This window comes from Bombus flavifrons, chromosome 15 (assembly GCF_040668555.2).
Source record: "Bombus flavifrons isolate JBK064 chromosome 15, iyBomFlav1_principal, whole genome shotgun sequence".
Lineage (NCBI taxonomy): Eukaryota > Metazoa > Arthropoda > Insecta > Hymenoptera > Apidae > Bombus > Bombus flavifrons.
In genome coordinates, this window is record NC_138456.1 from 9364386 (window position 1) to 9383051 (window position 18666).

Sequence of the window (18666 nt, forward strand, 5' to 3'; positions counted from 1 at the left end):
GTCAAGCGACATAAAACATTATCGTAATTAAGCTCTTGCTCTTGAACTTGAGCTCCTTAGAGGTTTTCCGAGGCACTGAAATTCCCGCATACCCGTCAACGTCTAATGAGGGGATTGCGGATGAAGATTCAGGCTGGAAAGGAGCAATTAGGAAAACCGTGTTTGCTCTAGCTCTTGAAGGATCCGCGCACAATAGCAACTTGATGATTTTCGATTATTCGCGAATAATATAACGACATTCTCAAATACAAATTTGATAGTAAAAATCAAATAACAAATCTTTTGTTCGTTATTATATAGATCGTACAGTTTACAAAAACACGTTTTATAACAACGTGACGAACTACGTATTTAGCTACGTGTTTCTGTCGAGTAAAAATGAAAGCGATAGAAACTTTCAGCGAAGAAATGATTTTTCTACCTAAGGTGACAAAATTTTTACAGAATTCGTCATTTATATTCACAGTTTTAAAATCACAACGTTCACTTTTCCATCCCCTTGATTGAAAAAGTGAAAGAGAAAGAAACGAAAGACAGAAGAAATATAAATTTCGCGTTGCCATACAACAAAGCCGCCTAACTAAAATCATCTTCACCGAAATCAGCCGAGTGAATCCTTCAGCATCGTCGACTATCTCAATCCTGCTCGTTGGAGGCAAGAAAGATCACCGGGACAAAATTAAACGACCTCATCATCATTAGAACGCGACCACCTAATTACCGGGAACGTCTTAGACGCGGTGACATCGTCGACGAGCACAGACAATCGAGCTACCGAGTGGAAGACGCGAGACAGCCTCTCATCCCTACAAAACCACCCTCCTCACCACCCTGTACCCAGTTGTGTCTGTGTGACGACCAAGTCAGAGAGGATGAGACGGATCTCTGTACACGGGGGTGAAAGCTTATTAATGGGGGATGGTCGGGGGGGGGAGGCCTAGAACAGCAGCTAGAGGAAGAACGAGTGTAACACGGGCCTTGAAAGCTGCTGCTGCTCGAGCTTCTGCTGCTCGTGGCTGGATTGTTTGAGGTGGAGGGTGGAAAAAAAGTAACAGACTCCCGGCAAATAACCCCCACAATGTTCCCTGTAGGCGTGGTCTAGCTGTATGGTGATGGCAGCGTTCGGCCAATCAGAATTCCTCGAACAACCCCGCCGTAGGCTAGCCTGGTCGAATGAAAAAATATTGACCGTGGCGAGGGGGTATTCTGCGGTCCATTTGGGGGTTGCGGAGGTGAAACACAACGTCGGACTGATTGCCAGGAAAGTGGCGAACGGGGTGCAGGGGAGTTGGATACCGCCGGGTGAATACCCCCCTCGTCACGTACGGGATCATTAGCCGGATATCCTTAGTCCTGCTCGCCAACCCTCTCTGATAGCGGTGATCCTCGTGCCTGACATCATTATCCTGGGACGCCGTTCAGCGCCAGCGCGGTGAGACCATCCTTCGAGGCCATCCCTCGTATCGTTCCAGTTCGGTTCCTCGTGTTTTGCCCTTCTCTCCCGTGTGTTCGCCGATACCGTGTTTCGCCACCTAACTCGTATAGTCGGAATCGTTTGCACTGTGATGTCGGTGCGGCAAACACGGTTCTACGATCGAGTTGCATCTTCGTGACGTGATACTTCGACGACGTGGACGTGGTGACGGAAAAATTGTTCGGAAACTGCGGGACCGAGGTAGATTAATCTGGCATTAACTTTTAGAAACATGGACGATTCGTGGTATGGTTCGCCGTAATATTTGTGTCAAAGAAAGATATTGTTTGACATCAAAGTAGTTGGACTTGGAAGATTGATTTGTTGATTTGTTGGACTTCGAGTTTTGAGGTTGAAAAGTGAGTTTGCAAATAGGAATACTTTGGACGAGTATGGAGCCGAACGATCCGTCGGCAAGATTGACCGTCGAGGATTTGTCCGACTGCAGGAGCGAAAGCAGTCATTCGGAGAGCCAATTGAGAGCCTTCCAGGACTACGAACGCATCAAGGAACTGAACTTATCTGTGGACAAGTCAAAGGAAGATCCTGCGATTGAACCTAAAGACTTCCATCTAGGGTTGGAACCTGGTAGAACCTCTATTCGTTCGTCCTTCGACGAATTTGAAAATAGTAGCAGGAACCTTCCACTATCACTGAACAAGGGCAAGGATTTTGGTTACATTGCCGGTAGTTTAAACGAGATGGCCTATCCCTTGGACAGATCTAGTGAAAATGACGAGTCTCTGGAAACGGCTAACCTGTGCAGGACCAAGAATCCGACGGCCAAGGATTTGCTGTTCAATCTTCGCGAGAACAGGCACAAAAATGCTCACGCAACGTTGTCTCTCGATAGGTACGGCAAGGATTTGAATTTTGCTGTGTCAGAGAAGGATATCAAGGACTTTGGATTGCTGAAGAATTACAGTCTGGATCGAATGAAGGAGTTTAATCTGTCGTTGGATAGGATGAGGGATAGCCACATTGGGAATTTTGCTCTGGAGAGACTTCGAGGGGGAGCTGGATTGCTGGAAAATCCACCGATATTAGAGCATAATGAGTTGAAAAGTATGCAAATGCAACCGAGGAACCAGGATTTGGAAGCTATCGCGTTGGAACGTATGAGAAGATCGCACTTGTTGGGAGCCGATCTCTCGGCACAAAATTTGTCCACGCAGATACCACATCCGCATTCTATCACACAGATGCAGCACTCGCAGCAGCAACAGCAACAACAGGCTAAGTCGTTTACTATCGACGCGATTCTTGGCTTGAGGAATAATCCCAGGGAGAAACGGAGTCAGCAGCAACAATACAGAAAGCATCAAGGTGTTTGAAATGACGTTTTTGATGGTTTTTTGAGATTGTTGCATGTTGCATGAGTTTCATGACGGGAGAATCGTAGGAATTTTAAGTGAAATTATCGAATGAATTCTAGTCATTCGAAGTTTGATTCTTGTATGCTCCTGATCTTTTTAAAGTTTTGAAATACAGAGATTTTCATTGCATCGTGAAACTCCAAATCTGATAGTTGAATTTTGATCATTTTATACAGTACAATAATCCGAATTTGTAGAGTGTAGAGTTGTAGTTTTAGATTCATCATAAAAATAAATCGTACATTATTTAATAGCATATTAAAATTAATTGTCAAGGATATTGTCACACTACAACGCGTTTACTATATTTGTTATTTGTTTATATAGTTAGAAATACAGTTATTAACTATTTTTTAGCGCAGGTACATTATGAAAATTAATTAAAGTAGTGAGAACTGAAGAATGATTCAATTATATATACAAATCTTCGGTAGATTATTATTAAAACAGCTTCCTGTAAATTAGTTCTATCAAACTTCAGGTGTATTTTCGCTAAAAACAAATGCAAATAGCGTGACGATAGCTGTGGTGAAAATCTTGCTGTCAATCGTGCTCATGATCTGCAAAATTCTCGTTAACCTGAGAAAGAATCGAGGAATATCACAAATTTTGATAATTTCTCAAGCAAATCGACATTGTAGCATCTCGAAACCTTTCCCATCGTATTACTAGGAAAATATCGTCGTATTTTAAAAAGTATCTGTTTATCATATTGACAAATAGTATAACATTCTCGGTAGTTAATAGATAATTAGTAATTATTATTCCATCATCCATCTTCCATCATCAAATATATATTTTTTCAATTTGACATTCTAATTTAAAATTAAATCAATAGACACAGATTACAAATTACCAATACTAATAAATTGTATAACAAGCTTGAATTCGCCTATGGCATAGATGACAGATATTATAAAATATACATAGATTATCGTACAAGGAAAATTTCATTGCATGAATACGTACATAATTACAATACTACATTTCTTTATGATTAGAATATCACGAATAATAAACATAATCAGTGGCACAATGTACAATATTTGAAAAGAAACTATGGAAATTCGCATTCTTCCATTAATTACAAAGAATCCTAAACTAAAAGATTTTAAAAATTCCAAAGCAAAACTTGCAATTCTCTGTTTTAATATGTCCATAAAATTGCAGCTCCCGAATGTGTTAAAGAAAATAACATAAATTCAATTGCTAAAATTGAATTCAATCACCTCAGTTTCCAAATATAACGCGTATCGCTCTCCACATAAAAAAATTGAATCATCAACCAGAAAAATATCACGAAGAAATTTTACCACCCCGAGTTGTGCTAATCTCAAAGAAGCGATCAGTCTATAAATATCATGCACCTGGCAATCGAAGAAAAGAAACAAAATAAAAAAAAATCATATATTCAGAAAGGATTACTTTTCTCTACATAAAAGATCGAATCGTAGGTCAGGAAGGCGGGACGAAGAACGGCGGTTCAAGCTCGTGCTCCGGCGGCGGCGGCAAGCTGAAGAGGGTGCGTACGATCTTCACTGCGGAACAGCTGGAACGATTGGAGGGAGAATTCGCGCGACAACAGTACATGGTCGGGCCGGAGAGGTTGTACCTGGCGCACGCACTCAGGCTGACCGAGGCCCAGGTGAAGGTGTGGTTCCAAAATCGACGCATCAAGTGGAGGAAACATCATCACGAGCAACAGAGCCAAAGGGTGCACGAGTTCCAACGGTCGCTGAACTCTTCGCTGGAACACGAGGACAGTAACGAGACCGACAAATGGTGAAAAGAGACCGCGTTCCTCGATCGAGAAGCACCACTTCGTTTCTTCGTTCCCCCCCTGCTTCTTCCGTTTTCCGATCTTAGAAATATTCGACTGCTCGCGTTCGAGGAGGGCTTGATCGACGGCCAAGGACGATTCTCTCGCGGCTTCGACGCGCTTTGACCATTTTTCAAAAGGATTCTACCGAATACGTTCGATCGTATTTCCAAATAAGTGTTCCTTCGTTTCCAACTCCCTCGGATGAGTCTCTGATTCTTGCGAAGACTTTGAGGTCGGTCCTTTTGAGGTTAGATTGATTTCGTGTGGAACATGAAGAGAAAGGTTGCAGCAACGTAGAACGTTGATAGTCTCGTGGAGGAAGTTGTAGATTTTGAGGATATTAAACTGGAAATCAGGTTCGTGCGGTTTTGAACGAAGGTTTAGCAAAGATAAACTCAATGTTGCAATTGATGTAATCGGAGGAGGAAACGATTCGTTTGCTTTTGAATATTGAGATCTTGGATGGATTTTCAATGAAGATTTTGAAGGATTCGTGAGCCTTGTTGGAAAGGAAGATAGGATTGATTGATTCATTTTACTGTTCGATCTTTGGTGTTTTATCGACACCATTGCGCCATGAGGAAATAAAAGACACAATTTTTTAAACGAAATATGTAAATTATCGTCTAATAAGTGTAGAAGTGAAAGGATTACTGTTCCACGATTCTTTCCCGGACGCTGTGGACGAACGACGAAATTTAACGATGAAACAAGTAGAAAATTACAAGTCAAAATGCATCCACTCGCATCTTAACACGAGGGATCTTCCTGATTCGTGCTGGAGACATACGCAGAAGAGGAGTCAGTCTTTTCCAATTAGTAAAATCAGCAAGTGAGTATTTGAACGTCTAATCAATGTTTCTTTGATATTTCTAGGAAAATTTGGAAATGTAATTCTTCTAACCCCCATCTTTAAAATTACACGTATTGTTTAATAGAATACTACTAGTTTATAAAAAATATAAAAAATAGTGGAAATAGAAAAAACATCGTAATTAAATAGTTAATAAAAATAAAACGTATATTTTATATAAATGATTTATGCAAGATTTCTATGGTTTATGATATTCTTATGGTTTATATATTCTATGAATAACATATTCATTCAACGAGTTTCAAAGATTTCGCCTAACTCTGGGATACTATAATATTATAAAACTGCATTTCCCCTTTATTTTTATTTTAGCTATTCAAATATTCCAATCTTAACTCATTTAAACTTGATTTTTATATTAATAAAGTGACGTCTTCTCTAATCTTTCGCTTACTTTTTATGGTTATAGTACAACAATATTCCATATTATATAGGATTAATGAAATTGTGTGTAGGTGTACTATTACACAGGGTCAAAGAATTCTATTCCTAAAGCGATTTAAACATAACTTTCGCCAGAAGCTAGGAAAAACACTTTCTCATGGGAATCTTCTTAAGGAATCCGGAATCGACCACGAACTACTATTCCTCGTCGACTTCTTACAAGCCACAGAAGAGTCACGTATGTTCCAGTCTGACGTACCCGAAGAACACGTCGGTTCACAGTACCGACGCACCGCATATCCGGGCTCATTCTAAACCCAACCGAGATAAACATTCCTCGAGTTATTCCTCGAAATTTTCATCGAAGGTGAAGACCCATTATGACGATGAGCTGGGAGATATCGATAAATTGAAATTTACCGACGAAGGATTAGGAAATCTTATAGAAGGCCATATAGTAGAAGACGTTGAAGAGGAACTTACAGGTTTATTTTATTTGAGTTTCAAATTCCTTAAGTTAAATTATATTTCTGTGTATTTGTAATCCGATACAAATAACATACTATAATTTTCGTGATGCTATGAAATACAACATATGGAAAGAGAGAGAGAGGGGGAAAGAGAGAGAGGGTTTATAAAACTTGGAATTTTTCGTGGCAGAGGACGATCGCGAAGTGCCAGCTGAATTGTTGAACAAGGATTACGAGGAACAAGAAGCGGACGATGAAATAGACGACGAGTCTGACGGGTCACTGCAGACTCATAGATCTCCGAGAGGAGGTAAAACAGAGGCATTGCTGCGACAACAGCGATGGGGAAGCGTAGAGCAGCAGCCAGATACGCGAAAACTTCGTTACCAGCAACATGTGGCTATGATACACAATCATCCTTCATCCCCCAGGTAAGATCGGAAATTCTTTGAAAATGTTTTGATCTTAAGGAGGTTGACACTTCCGTGTTATTTTACTTACTAATTTAGTAGCCTTTGATTCTTACAATCATCGTCTGTTTTCATCATTTTACATTAGACACTTCCATAAACACACTTTGAAGTTTTAGTTGAAAACATCGTCTTCGCACTATTCGAATAAATTTAGTACGTTTTTGAAGTGTGATACCAGATTTTAGAAGCATATTAGAATTACATTGCTCATAAATTATATTTATATACGCACAATTTAAACCCTGCACACATAACGATAAAATCAGACATTTTTCTAACAATAAATTCAAACCAATGGAAGAAGAATATCACTGTTAAGAATCAAACCATAGTGTTGAAATTATTTGATGAACGGGACTCGTTTCATTTATGAAGCAAGTTAAAGATCTTCGATTCGAAATGGAAGATCGTTATTTTGAAACGTAGTTCCGGTTAGGTACTACCGCAACGTAGCTGAGCACGAGGAACCCGAGCCCTTATCAGAAGAAGACTTCGTCCGAACGTCGCTGAAAAGTCCGCCGAGGCGGCAACCTGCGAACTATCGTCAATGGTCGTCATCGAGAAACGAACCTGATCGGTACGACAACGCGACGACGTTGATCCATTCGACTCGACGAGCCCGTACTAAACCGGATGTGGATCGGCTGATAGAGTCGGAGTTGAACAGAACGAAAAGGTGCAATCGTTGTGGTAACCTGTCGAGCAAAAAGAACGAACCGCCTCTGAAGAATAGCTGTAGATTCGACGATTGCGCGAATATTCCTATCAAGGGACCAATCGGTAAGATTCTGTATTTAACTCTGCTTTTTGATATTGTATCGTTATATTTTGGAATTTTGGGCATTGTATTTTGTATTTCATTATACCGTGTCATGGAATACATGGATCATACTGAAAGCTTTGCGCATTTATACGAAATTTTAAAGTGAAAAATTGCGCGGGTAAATATTTGACAGGTGAAATATTTTTCTGTAGAATCTGTACTTCTCAAATAATATTTTCAAAGATATGACTTTGCATAAAAATATACTGTCAATATAGTATATGCATAAATGAAACAATGTAAGATTTTGATTCTAATTAAACTTTGTAGTACTTACGTTAATGAACAGACATAGTAAATTATAAAATAGAAACGATAAAATACTCGTGTCAAGCAAGCCACAATTTCTTTTGACCGATTACCATTTCTTCTTTCAAATGTTCAGGCGACGAGTCCGAGAACCACGAGCAAACATTCTGCGGCCGCTGCAACGTGAGGTACAACTCCAAGGATCCCTGCGGTGCCACTGACATCCCGTCGCCCTTATACACCATGAAATCGCGCAGATCCCGCGAAGTAAAATCCCCAACTATTTACGAGGTGCCAGAGCAAAGCCAGGACAAGCTCTCGACCGACTATCCGCGATCCTTATCGAGATACCAAAGAAAACTTACGGACGCGTACACGGAAAAATTGAAACGGTCGTTGCACACTTCTCACGGTACTACGCGTACATCTTTTCGACACGTCGAATAAAATCGCGTTTTTCACTCTTCGGGAGATCAAAGAAGAAGAACAACGAACCGAGAAGATTGTACAAGCGTTGGACTCGAGAAAAAAATATCGAATCGAATCGTGTGAAAAGAATTCAATCATCGAAGCAATCCCACGAACATTCTAGTAACATTTCAGGATCGAAAATCCTTTCCCTCGTTTCCATGCGATTCTCGCGACTATTTTCGTATAAGGAATTCGTCCCTGTATCGCTGTTTAAGGATGTGTGTGTCGAACAAGGTAGAAACAAAGTCCATTTCGTTGCAACTCATCAACGTGAGAGACTCGATCCACGAGAGCAACGGAAAGGCCATCGTAGAGCAAAGAATAAAAAGAAAAAAGAAAAAAAAAAGAAAAGAATCGCTCCTATTCGATCGTTTCCCTTCTACTGGTTGTGTAATATATATTTTTGTAACTGTCCTCTCGGGTCTTGTAGATGTTACACTGTACGTATTGTCCGAGGCTAACGTTAGTTGCACGATGTACATACGCATTAGGTGAAATCGATTAGAGTTTAAACGTGACCGTCAGAAAAAGAAATCTTTTGCTTCACGTCTTCGGTGTTCGACGATCTTCTAAATGGTAATATCACCGTTCCCCTCGGCACGAAATCGACTGTATATACAAGACACCCACGATTTCGATTACGATTTCTGTGTACACATGTACGCGTACATGTTCGCAAGAAGAATAAATCCTCGAATCTGTGCACCGAGCCCAGTCTACTTTATCTCGTCCTCATATTATTCCTTATTGTTGCGATTGATTTTTGAAATATTATTAGATTAGAAAGTTGTTTGACAGAAGAGGCAAAATGGTAGAAGGAATCGGAGGAAAATGATATTCCGTACCTCTTAGATCGATTTTTAAGACTTTCCTAGGGAGAAGAATAATTTGGTGAAAGTGGAAGCACGTTGGGAAGAGTTGGAGAGAAAGGTAATGGATGAATAATGATTCTGCGACATGGAAGTATCCCGCAGTGTATTCCAATTTCATTTCCAAGTTTCGTTCGAAAATAACAAATTTTGAAAATTAAATATATAACATTTATACTTCTTAAGGAAAATTCAAGGATTGGAACACGCAAGGTTGATTTACAGAACAACAATATTTAAAAACTATTTCTTACAAAAGGTTCGAAAATTAAGTAGGAAAATCTGTTGTTTTATGAAGCATAATTCACGTTTCTTCCAAAATTAGTGAAATTCAATATAAAATAATAAAATAGATCAATATAGAAAATTAATCAAAATTTAAAAAATACGATTTAAAAGTCAAAAACGAGAAAATACAGAGAAGAATCCTAGAAAAATCTGGAAACATCACAAGAACAAATTTTTGAGAAACTCTGTCCGACTCAAACTTCCTAACTCGTCACAAAATATAATTAAGATTCAACATGCAAAACAATACAAAATATAATCCAAACAAAAAATCCATAAAATTATTCATGAAATTTCAAAGGTTAAAATTTTAATATGTACTCTTAGAACCAAAAATAAACCGGAAACAGACTGGTTTCCCGGTTAAGAACGGGTAGAAGAACAAACCCCGGAGGAACTTCCTCCGAATCGTCTTTTTCCGTGCAGCAATTGGTACTAATTAATTAGCGGCGTGTCTTACGTTCTTTCCGTAATTTTATTCGCGAAGGTACAAGCGGGGTGCAGCTTTTTGTCGAACCACAAAGGCGGCTGCTTTCGCTTGAGCTTTTGTTTAAATATTAATAACGCGAGGAAACTCTGTCGCTCTCTGACCGCGGGTGGAAGGCCGTGCTTTGTTCAATTAAACTTAATATCTTTATTATATCGGAGCGTCGAAAGCGGATATTATTTATTGCGGCGAAAGTCGGGAAAACGGGTCGCCGTGGGATGAGGAAGCCAGCTTTTCCTTCGAAACCGGGGTTCTGTTGTTTTTCGTTTCGGCGGAAATTGGTGGGGAATTAAATCCTGTATATAGTTTCAGATTTATATAAGGGTTTGGAAGAAGCATGCGATCGCTGTATTGCCATGTTCATTTAACTATGCTATTATCCCTGAATTTCTATATCTCAATTTCGCTTTCAACAGTTGTTATTAACGAATCAATATATATTATATTTTCCATTCGTACAATGTTTTATATTTATTCTAATATTTTTTATATAAGGAAGACTGTAGTATATTTGGATTCATTTCAATCATTTGGATTTCAATTATGTGAATTTTTTATCATATCTAGAAATAGATACATTATTTGAACTGTGGTTAGTCTAAAGTAGTATACAAAATTTTTAAAAACATTCGTTTCTACCTTTATAATTAATTACTATGTATATAGACGTCACATGTAATCTTATATTCGTCTACCCTTGTTTTAATCTAATTCCGAAAGAACTTTTCGATATCAGTATAATAACCCACTACGAAAAATTGCTGAAGTAAGATTTTCTCTCTCTGTCTCTCCTGATTCTAAATTCCACGGAGCTAAGTAGCGTAAGCAAATCGAACGTCAGCCAACGTGAAACGGGCAGAAAATTGTAATCGTCGCGAGATATCCGCGCGTCCATCCGGCAACGAAATTCCGTGATAGAAAAATCTGACGCGGATGACGTCGGTAACTAATATTCGCTCGTTACGTGCAGCCCTTTTGTCGACGTGATAAATTAGCCGTCGACCCATGTCAAAGGGCCACAAAGAAAGCAAACCTTCGATGGAGAATCATACGAACTTCGCTATCAAGCTGGAAGCATCAGTGATATCGATCGGGAATGAAAGATGCCCCACTGTCTAATCTGTTTGTCAAATCGGCCTCCGTTCGATGCAACGTTTGCCTCCATTAGACAATAATCGCGTTAATAGAGTCGTGACTAACGTTAATTCCTTCGACTCGATGTTTCGGTTCGATTGTGCAGGTGGTAAGCCGATATGGAAGTAAGCAATCTCATTCTTGAAGCGCGAACGACTAGAATTGTTTTAAATTTGCTCCGTTGAAACAAATACACATTAAACGATGGTAAAAATGTTGCATTTAGGAAATAGGTCACGCTAAAGAGATTGGAAGTAAAAAATGTGAAAAATACGATGCTGTCTCTGTAGTAGTAGAATCATACAGCAAAATCTTCACTCATGAGATCTCCAATTTTTATAATATGAATTGAATCCAATAAATCTAATCTAAAATAAAGGAAGTGAAATATCATACAATGTAAGTATATATCAGAAATAAAGATCTTTAATATAAAGAACAAGTGATTGTTAGTTTTTGTTTATTCTCGTCTGCACTTTTATTTTGGACATACTTGGAATTTCCTTAAGAGATAGGAAAAATTGTACCGGCATTTTCTACCGCATGTTTTATCTGATTATTCTTTTTACTCTGATATTTTAACTTTCCCTTTTCTTGACACTTTCCTCGCCTTCCACTTAAACTGTATAATTCAACAGTAACGTAGAATTCTTTTTGTCCACAGAAGCTACAAGATATCAACCAAAATTAAATTGCTCTACATACTAATCCACACTAATATCTCTTATCCCTTATTTCAAGATACTAAAAGTGTATTAAGAAAATCATCTTCCAATCAGACAATAAAACCTGCAGAGACAACATCAAACCATTCTATTATGTATATCAAACTCAGTTGAATCGAACCGTATCCCAGTTGCAGTATAAGTAAGATTATTTCGCGGGAAGGAATCACGACGCGGTAGAAATTCGCCGCGCGAGAAAGCAACAAAGAGGGAGAGAAAAGAGCGGCAGAGGTGATAAGCCTCGATATCTCGAGCTACACCCCCTGCGCGAGATGTAAGCTCCGCCTATCCCTGGGGTTACACCGGTACTTCCAAGAACCCCCTGGGACCCTCCACCCCCGTGCAGAGGGGGTAACCCAACCCCCGGTGTTCCATCGTCGTTGGCATCCGCGGCATTCCAATTAGCTCGCGAATCAAAAGAGCCCCACTGCCTTTGTGGGGTCTCACCCCCTATCCCCTGGTAAACTGTCTCCTTCCCTCTTCCACCCCCGCCAGGTTAACCGTCGCTTCTCTTTCCGGCCGCCTCGTATCGCTCTTCCTCTTTCTCGCGATCGTTCCTTTCTTCTTCCTGCTTTCCGGCTGGTTACTACCCGGAATCTGTCTCTGTTTCACACGCGCGTATACCTACGATATACATACATACACGTAGAAGGTGCATGTGCTTTTTTCCCCTCGTTTTTATGCCACGATACATGCTGCGATTCTGTCCTTCGTTTCGATAGAATTTTTTGGAGAACGCGGTGTTTGATTCGGGTTCCTAGGAGAAATAGTCAAGATACTTCGAAGCAACGATGCCTCATTCTAGTGGCCTATTCTAACTTCAAATAAAGCATTTAAAAATCTGTTTCACAAAGCTAGATAAACGAATACCGAAAAATCATTCGTCGGTATAATGATTGAATCGAGCGGTGCTCGAACGCTTCCCCATCAAGCCTGATAAAATTACAAATATTTGATCACGATTGGCCGGTGCTTGTAGCCGATTAAAAAATCTATATTTAATAACGCGCGGCCGGGCTTTGACATAATTCCGCCGTTACATCGATCTCTACCGGCCCGGTTTTCAATCATTCTCCGTCGCTCGAGGACGCTCGTTCATGGCGCGGCAATTAGCGAAAAAATACCATGTAGGTAATAATTCCGCGTATCCACCGCAGAGGACGATGAAAAAAAGTTTTGTTCGCTCGAACGTTGAAATCCTTAGCGAGCGTGGATTTTAATCTCGAATTCGTTCCGTAGGTTCACCGAGAGCCGCGTTCTCCAAAAAAGAACGCAAGCCAGAGTGGGTTGAAAGATACCAAAAGGGAGAGAGACAAATAAAAAAGAATGTCGCACGGATTTATGGAAATCGGACGATGTACGTACGTGTTTGTGTTTCGTGGGTGTGTGATGCACATTTACGAAACACCAGGCCAATTTTAATATCCGCGAATGATAAACAAAGTGGTATCTAACGAAGTGGATAGAGGCGCGCCGTAATAAAATTTGTGTTGCCGCTTCGTCGCGGCCGGCCGCGGGGAAACGTCACGAGCGGTTTCCTCCGATTTCAATTAGCCTTGGCGACCCTCGCCCTGTTCTCTCTCTCTCTCTCTCTCTCTCACTGTGCGTATGTATGTGTGTTTGTGTGCATAAGCGCGCCCGTGTGCATGCAGATCCCGTTTTCAGGAGAGCAACGTGTTGGTCGGCCAAACAGGGGGACGATTTTTTTCGGTATTCGTTTATTCTTTGATTTGACAAGGGAGACTGATGTCGCGTACACTTTGATGAGATTTCCTGGCAAGAAACGTACTGTGAATACGTGGTTACTGTTGTAGACATATTTGGCTTTTATTTGTGTAAAGAATATTGATGGTAAGAAATACGATTTGTAAGTTTGGATGAGAGAGGGTAAGGTATTCCGAGTTTGACTATTGTTTTTAGCGGAAATTTGTAGAGATTTAGGTTTTGTTTAAATTGATGGCAATTGTTCGGTACGAATATTGATGGCAAGAGACACGACTTTTACTTTTGAATGGAAAAAGAGATGTTATTGTATGTTCAACTTTTATCGCTAGTGTTACCGGAAGTTTCTCCGCACTTTTCAGTGACTCGTTATCTTAACCCTTTCACTACGATAGTCTAGATAGATAGGTAAAGGATAATTTTAATTTTTGTTAAAAGAAAAAGAGACAGAGAGAGAGAAATTGAAAACTTCTTTCTGAAAAATACATAGATTAAATCTTCCAGTTAAGAAGATATAGCAATTGAACAAATTCCCATGTTTTAAAATTTTCAAAGCATCAGACAATTCTACCCTACACGTTAAATCTTTTCCTTCGAATATTAGGATAAAACGATAAAGAAACTGACTTTAGGTGAATCATTTCCTTCGCCTTTTGTATCCGTACATTGTCAAAGGGAAATTTCAGAGATACTTAACCGTACCCTTTTTGATATATCGTCCTACGTAATATCGTGAGAGATACGGGTCCCTAATATTTCGTTTATTACGAATTTTTCAAAGAGCAAAGGGAATAATTGCAGCGGTGCGTAGGAGGCTGCGATCGCGGGATATGTCGGCACGATCAAAGAACATTCCTCTGCGCGAAACATACCGGCAAGCCGCGTTAGATTCATATCGAACCGTAACTGAATCTATAATTGGCATAAGCAATCAACCATTCGATTCGCTTTGTACGTCGAATATTTCTTTATCTTGCTATATTTAATAAAATCTTGATATTGTTCCATAATTCTCTAAATGTCTTTCAGCGACTGTTAATAATTTGTGATAGAAGTCAAGTGTTTCGGATACATACCCATGTATTAATCCGTAAGTAATTTGGATATTTAATGCAATTGAATGAAAAGATTTTTATATTTGTTATAGTTCAAATACTTCTAATTAGAATCAATACAAAAGAACTGAGATGCATTATTATTAATGTATTATACCATATCGATATCTCCAAATATTAAACGCCTGATAATAAATGGGATTAAATAAAAAAAAACCTAATTCTCCTCTCCCTATTACTCACTCCAGCCTCAAACGCCTTTTCTAAGAGCAAACAGACGGTCGGTCACAAATTAATTGAATCAATTTACATCGAGGAGCAAAAAGAAGCAATTAGGTGGAATAAGAAGAAGACGCAGCATAAAATCCGCAAAGCAGAAGATTATTGCGCGTCGTTCAATGATTATATAAGAGGTAACGGTGGCCCAGGTCGACCGGTCCAATTAACGTTGTAGATGCGATAACAAGTGGTCCCGCGTTTAATTTATCGTACAACGAAGCGACAAATTGCAATATTCTTCCGAGATTCGTCGTCCAGCGTCACCGAACAGCATGACCGATGCTCCTGTTATTAAGGGGCGAGAAGCATACAAATATTTCCGTTACGATTAGTCGTCGTCGCCGTCCGACTGCACCTGCATCTCTGAAACCCGGCAACCATATATCATCACTTCGATCACGGGTCTCGCCACCGCACGAGGAGCTTCAATAACGATGCAATCTCATTCAAACCCTATCTAGTGGTAGCTACGAACCAGCAGATCGCTGACATTTCAAAGAACAAAATTAACTTTTTTGAGAGATGAATGGAATCCAACAAATAATTCTTAAGATACAAATCTATAAATGTAGTCCATTTTCGTAAAGACTGTAAAATTTAATAAATATCAGTTTTATAAATTTTCCTAAGGTTGGAAATTACTAATCAACAATTCACAAAATTCCATAGATATTGCACTGGAAAGCAATATCTTTTACAAAAAAATTTAAGTATTCCACAGAAATATATGATTCTGTTATAATACTCTATAATTGAAATGATCTTTTCTTTATTTACATATTTATCTAATTTTCGTACCAAAATTATTATTTACCAAATTTTCGCTGGTCCATAAATATGAATCGAAGTTATATCTAGAACGTCGCATTTTATATTAGTTAAATTAAAAGAATATTTCAACATACGAAAATTATGCTTTATGAAACAGCATACACAACGATAAAAAGATATTAAACACTCGAGAGGTTTCCTCGAATTTCCATTTAATTATTCATTTCGGGATTTTTTGAAGTGTAACTTCGAGTATTTTCTCGGTTTATAGCTGTCGCTAATCGCGACCACGAATATACATGTCGTAAAAAGCATAACCGCTTTGTTGGAACGCGAGGTGAACGGGGGATGTACGCAGAGGGGTTGCGTACAGCTCGCATTCATAACATCAGGCGGGGTAATAAAAGTCACCACTCCCTCCTACTCTTCCTGCTATGTCCCCACCTTCGCCTGGAGAACTGGAGGGATGGCAGAGGAACGTAGGTGAATCAAAAAGCGACGAGGGAGCAACGTTGCGGACCTACGTTATTGTGTAACGTTCTCCGTCCACGAATTTTTTCCACAAACCTCTGTATCTTTCCTCTATATCCATTTATATGAACGCAGATTATGTGCGTGTATAATTAACGCGAAACGGTGAGATTAGAAGAGATGCAAGGCTTTATTCTTTAAAATTTCAAAATATGTATAAATTTCAGAATATAATTTCATTCTTTAGAATATGAATTCTTTTTATAGAATTGCACCAAGCATTGTTTCCTTTAAAAATACTATAAATTAGATTTCTTACTTTGTTATCGAGAGACGATCGTGTATCTTTCAGATTTAAAGAAAGTAGAAAATTATTACTTTTACTTTAATGTGCCTAATTTTACGGAATAAACGTAATAGATTTCTTCATTTTGAGTCTTCGTATTGTTTTCCACGAGAAAGATTCTTTTTATGATTTAATTTTTTGTGAATGTCATAAAAAAAAAAAAAGAAAAAGTAGCACAAATAGAATTTTATTTTAGAAATTAAAAGAATGTACATATTTTCTTCAGCCTCTGTTTTGTAGTGATCTTCAATCCTTCAAGTATTCTCATACGTGTAAAGCCCACGGTCAATTCCATCTTCAAAATACACACACACAACCACATATATCGAGAAGGCGATTTTATATTCTATCATTTATGATCCACGGGAGCTAAACCGATCAAACCCGATACATCTAGCGATGAGAGCGTTAACGAGCGGAGCAAAGCATCAGGAATTTCGCATGGATTCATTAAACGTTTCTTGCGCGCGCGAGGGTGCTGGATCAAAGGTCAGCCGGCATGTTGCCGTAGCCGATTAAAGGGAAGAACGATCCTATCTTCGACAGTCATTTTGTCCCTCGAATGTGATCCCCTCTTGCTGTGAACTACTCGTCCACCATCCCCTTCATCGAGCCACGGGGGTCAAGTGTTTTCAGCCACTTAAACGCGTCACAAGGATGGGGCACGCCATTGAAAGAATCGCAACTATTTCATTTCGGGGACAGATTAGACAGATTAGCGACCGACGATACGCCGTTTAGAGTTGCCGGTTATGTGACTGCATTCCGCAGAGTGGGTTCGTCGGGGAATATTATTTTTCCGAAATCGTCCAGGCAATCTTTTCCATGACCGTTTTTATATCGTCCTATTATTCGTGTTTTACCTTTATACGTTGCGCCATAACATGATCACCGTTACACCATATATTGCTTGGTGAATATTTGAGCGGAGATTTCATGGCTTGCAAACGATTTAGCGTGAAAAGTTATAAAGATTTTAGTTATAAAAGGGAAATGCTAATTAAATCTCTCTGTGATCGGAATTCTCTTTGCTTATATGTAAGTACATCGCGGATGTCGTAAAAAATTTAAAAGTGCAAAAATGTACAGGTTATGTGAAACATGCAGAGGTATATATATGAAATATCCAAAGTGTTCGTTATAATATTCGGTACAATGGAACAAATTTCTATTTTGTCATAAAATTATAAACTTATATAAATATTCACAATCTATAAATAAATATAAATTACTTCAACGTAGAGAAAAATTAAGAAAAAGGTATATAAGAAATTACTTAAAGATATATAAAACGATGAAATAGAAGTATTGAATTAAAATAAAATTTTTCTAAGTTTGATTGTAAAACTTTTGATATCTACATTAAAGGTTTGTAATTCTTTTTATTTAAAGCAGGACTTTAAAATACAGACAGCAGTTTTATTCGAAAATGGAATGTAACGAAACATTGAAATATTATTTATACATTGAAATATTAATTATAAGTGGTAATTTCAAAATGTAAATTACGGGGACTATTTTCAAATGGGTACAAAGTGTTTCATTGTAATACGCGGCGATTATCAATACTTGTGTCTGTTAATTAAGTACCCCTTTGAACTCGTGATATCTTTATCTGCGCTCAAACCTTTCGTTCTGGACAAAGGGATTAAGCTGAAAATCGGATTCGGACGTTTAATTTAGAGCAACGATTCGCTTCAAATGTATCCGGACCAAAGAATGTCAATCTTCGATAACGAATGGTTACCTTTAACGAAAGAAGAACAGTTGCACGTGTAAACTGTAACCGTTCCGATAATTAACACACGATTCCCGTTTTCCAATACCAGGTTTTCTTTTTTTTATTTGTTCTTTTTTCTCTTTTTATGGGATCGCTAGTAAGTAACAAGTTTCGTTAAACGAACAATGGAATGGGAAAAAAGTAATCCAATAGACATTCCAGTTTGTATAGGATTATTTTAAATTTTTATAGGATTTTTTAAATTTGAATTTTTACCATGTATATATGTATATGTTGTAGGAGAAACATATACATCTGTAGTATAATTATTGTTTAATTCTTACTAATTGAAAGATTCCTCGATGATGTTAATGGATAGTTTT

The 18666-nt window shown here is 38.6% G+C and overlaps 2 protein-coding genes across 2 annotated transcripts; both read left to right on the top strand.

Annotated features, from left to right (window-relative positions):
* Positions 1-1517: 1517 nt before the first annotated feature.
* On the top strand, positions 1518-5266 carry LOC138187534 (uncharacterized). The gene is made up of 2 exons (XM_069128439.1): positions 1518-2800; positions 4305-5266. The coding sequence occupies exons 1-2, from the start codon at positions 1867-1869 to the stop codon at positions 4634-4636; spliced, it is 1266 nt and encodes a 421-aa protein (XP_068984540.1). The 5' UTR covers positions 1518-1866; the 3' UTR covers positions 4637-5266.
* Positions 5267-5311: 45 nt separating this feature from the next.
* On the top strand, positions 5312-9020 carry LOC138187535 (uncharacterized). Its single transcript, XM_069128441.1, has 5 exons — positions 5312-5504; positions 6180-6415; positions 6612-6831; positions 7310-7653; positions 8082-9020. The coding sequence occupies exons 1-5, from the start codon at positions 5377-5379 to the stop codon at positions 8390-8392; spliced, it is 1239 nt and encodes a 412-aa protein (XP_068984542.1). The 5' UTR covers positions 5312-5376; the 3' UTR covers positions 8393-9020.
* Positions 9021-18666: the final 9646 nt, after the last annotated feature.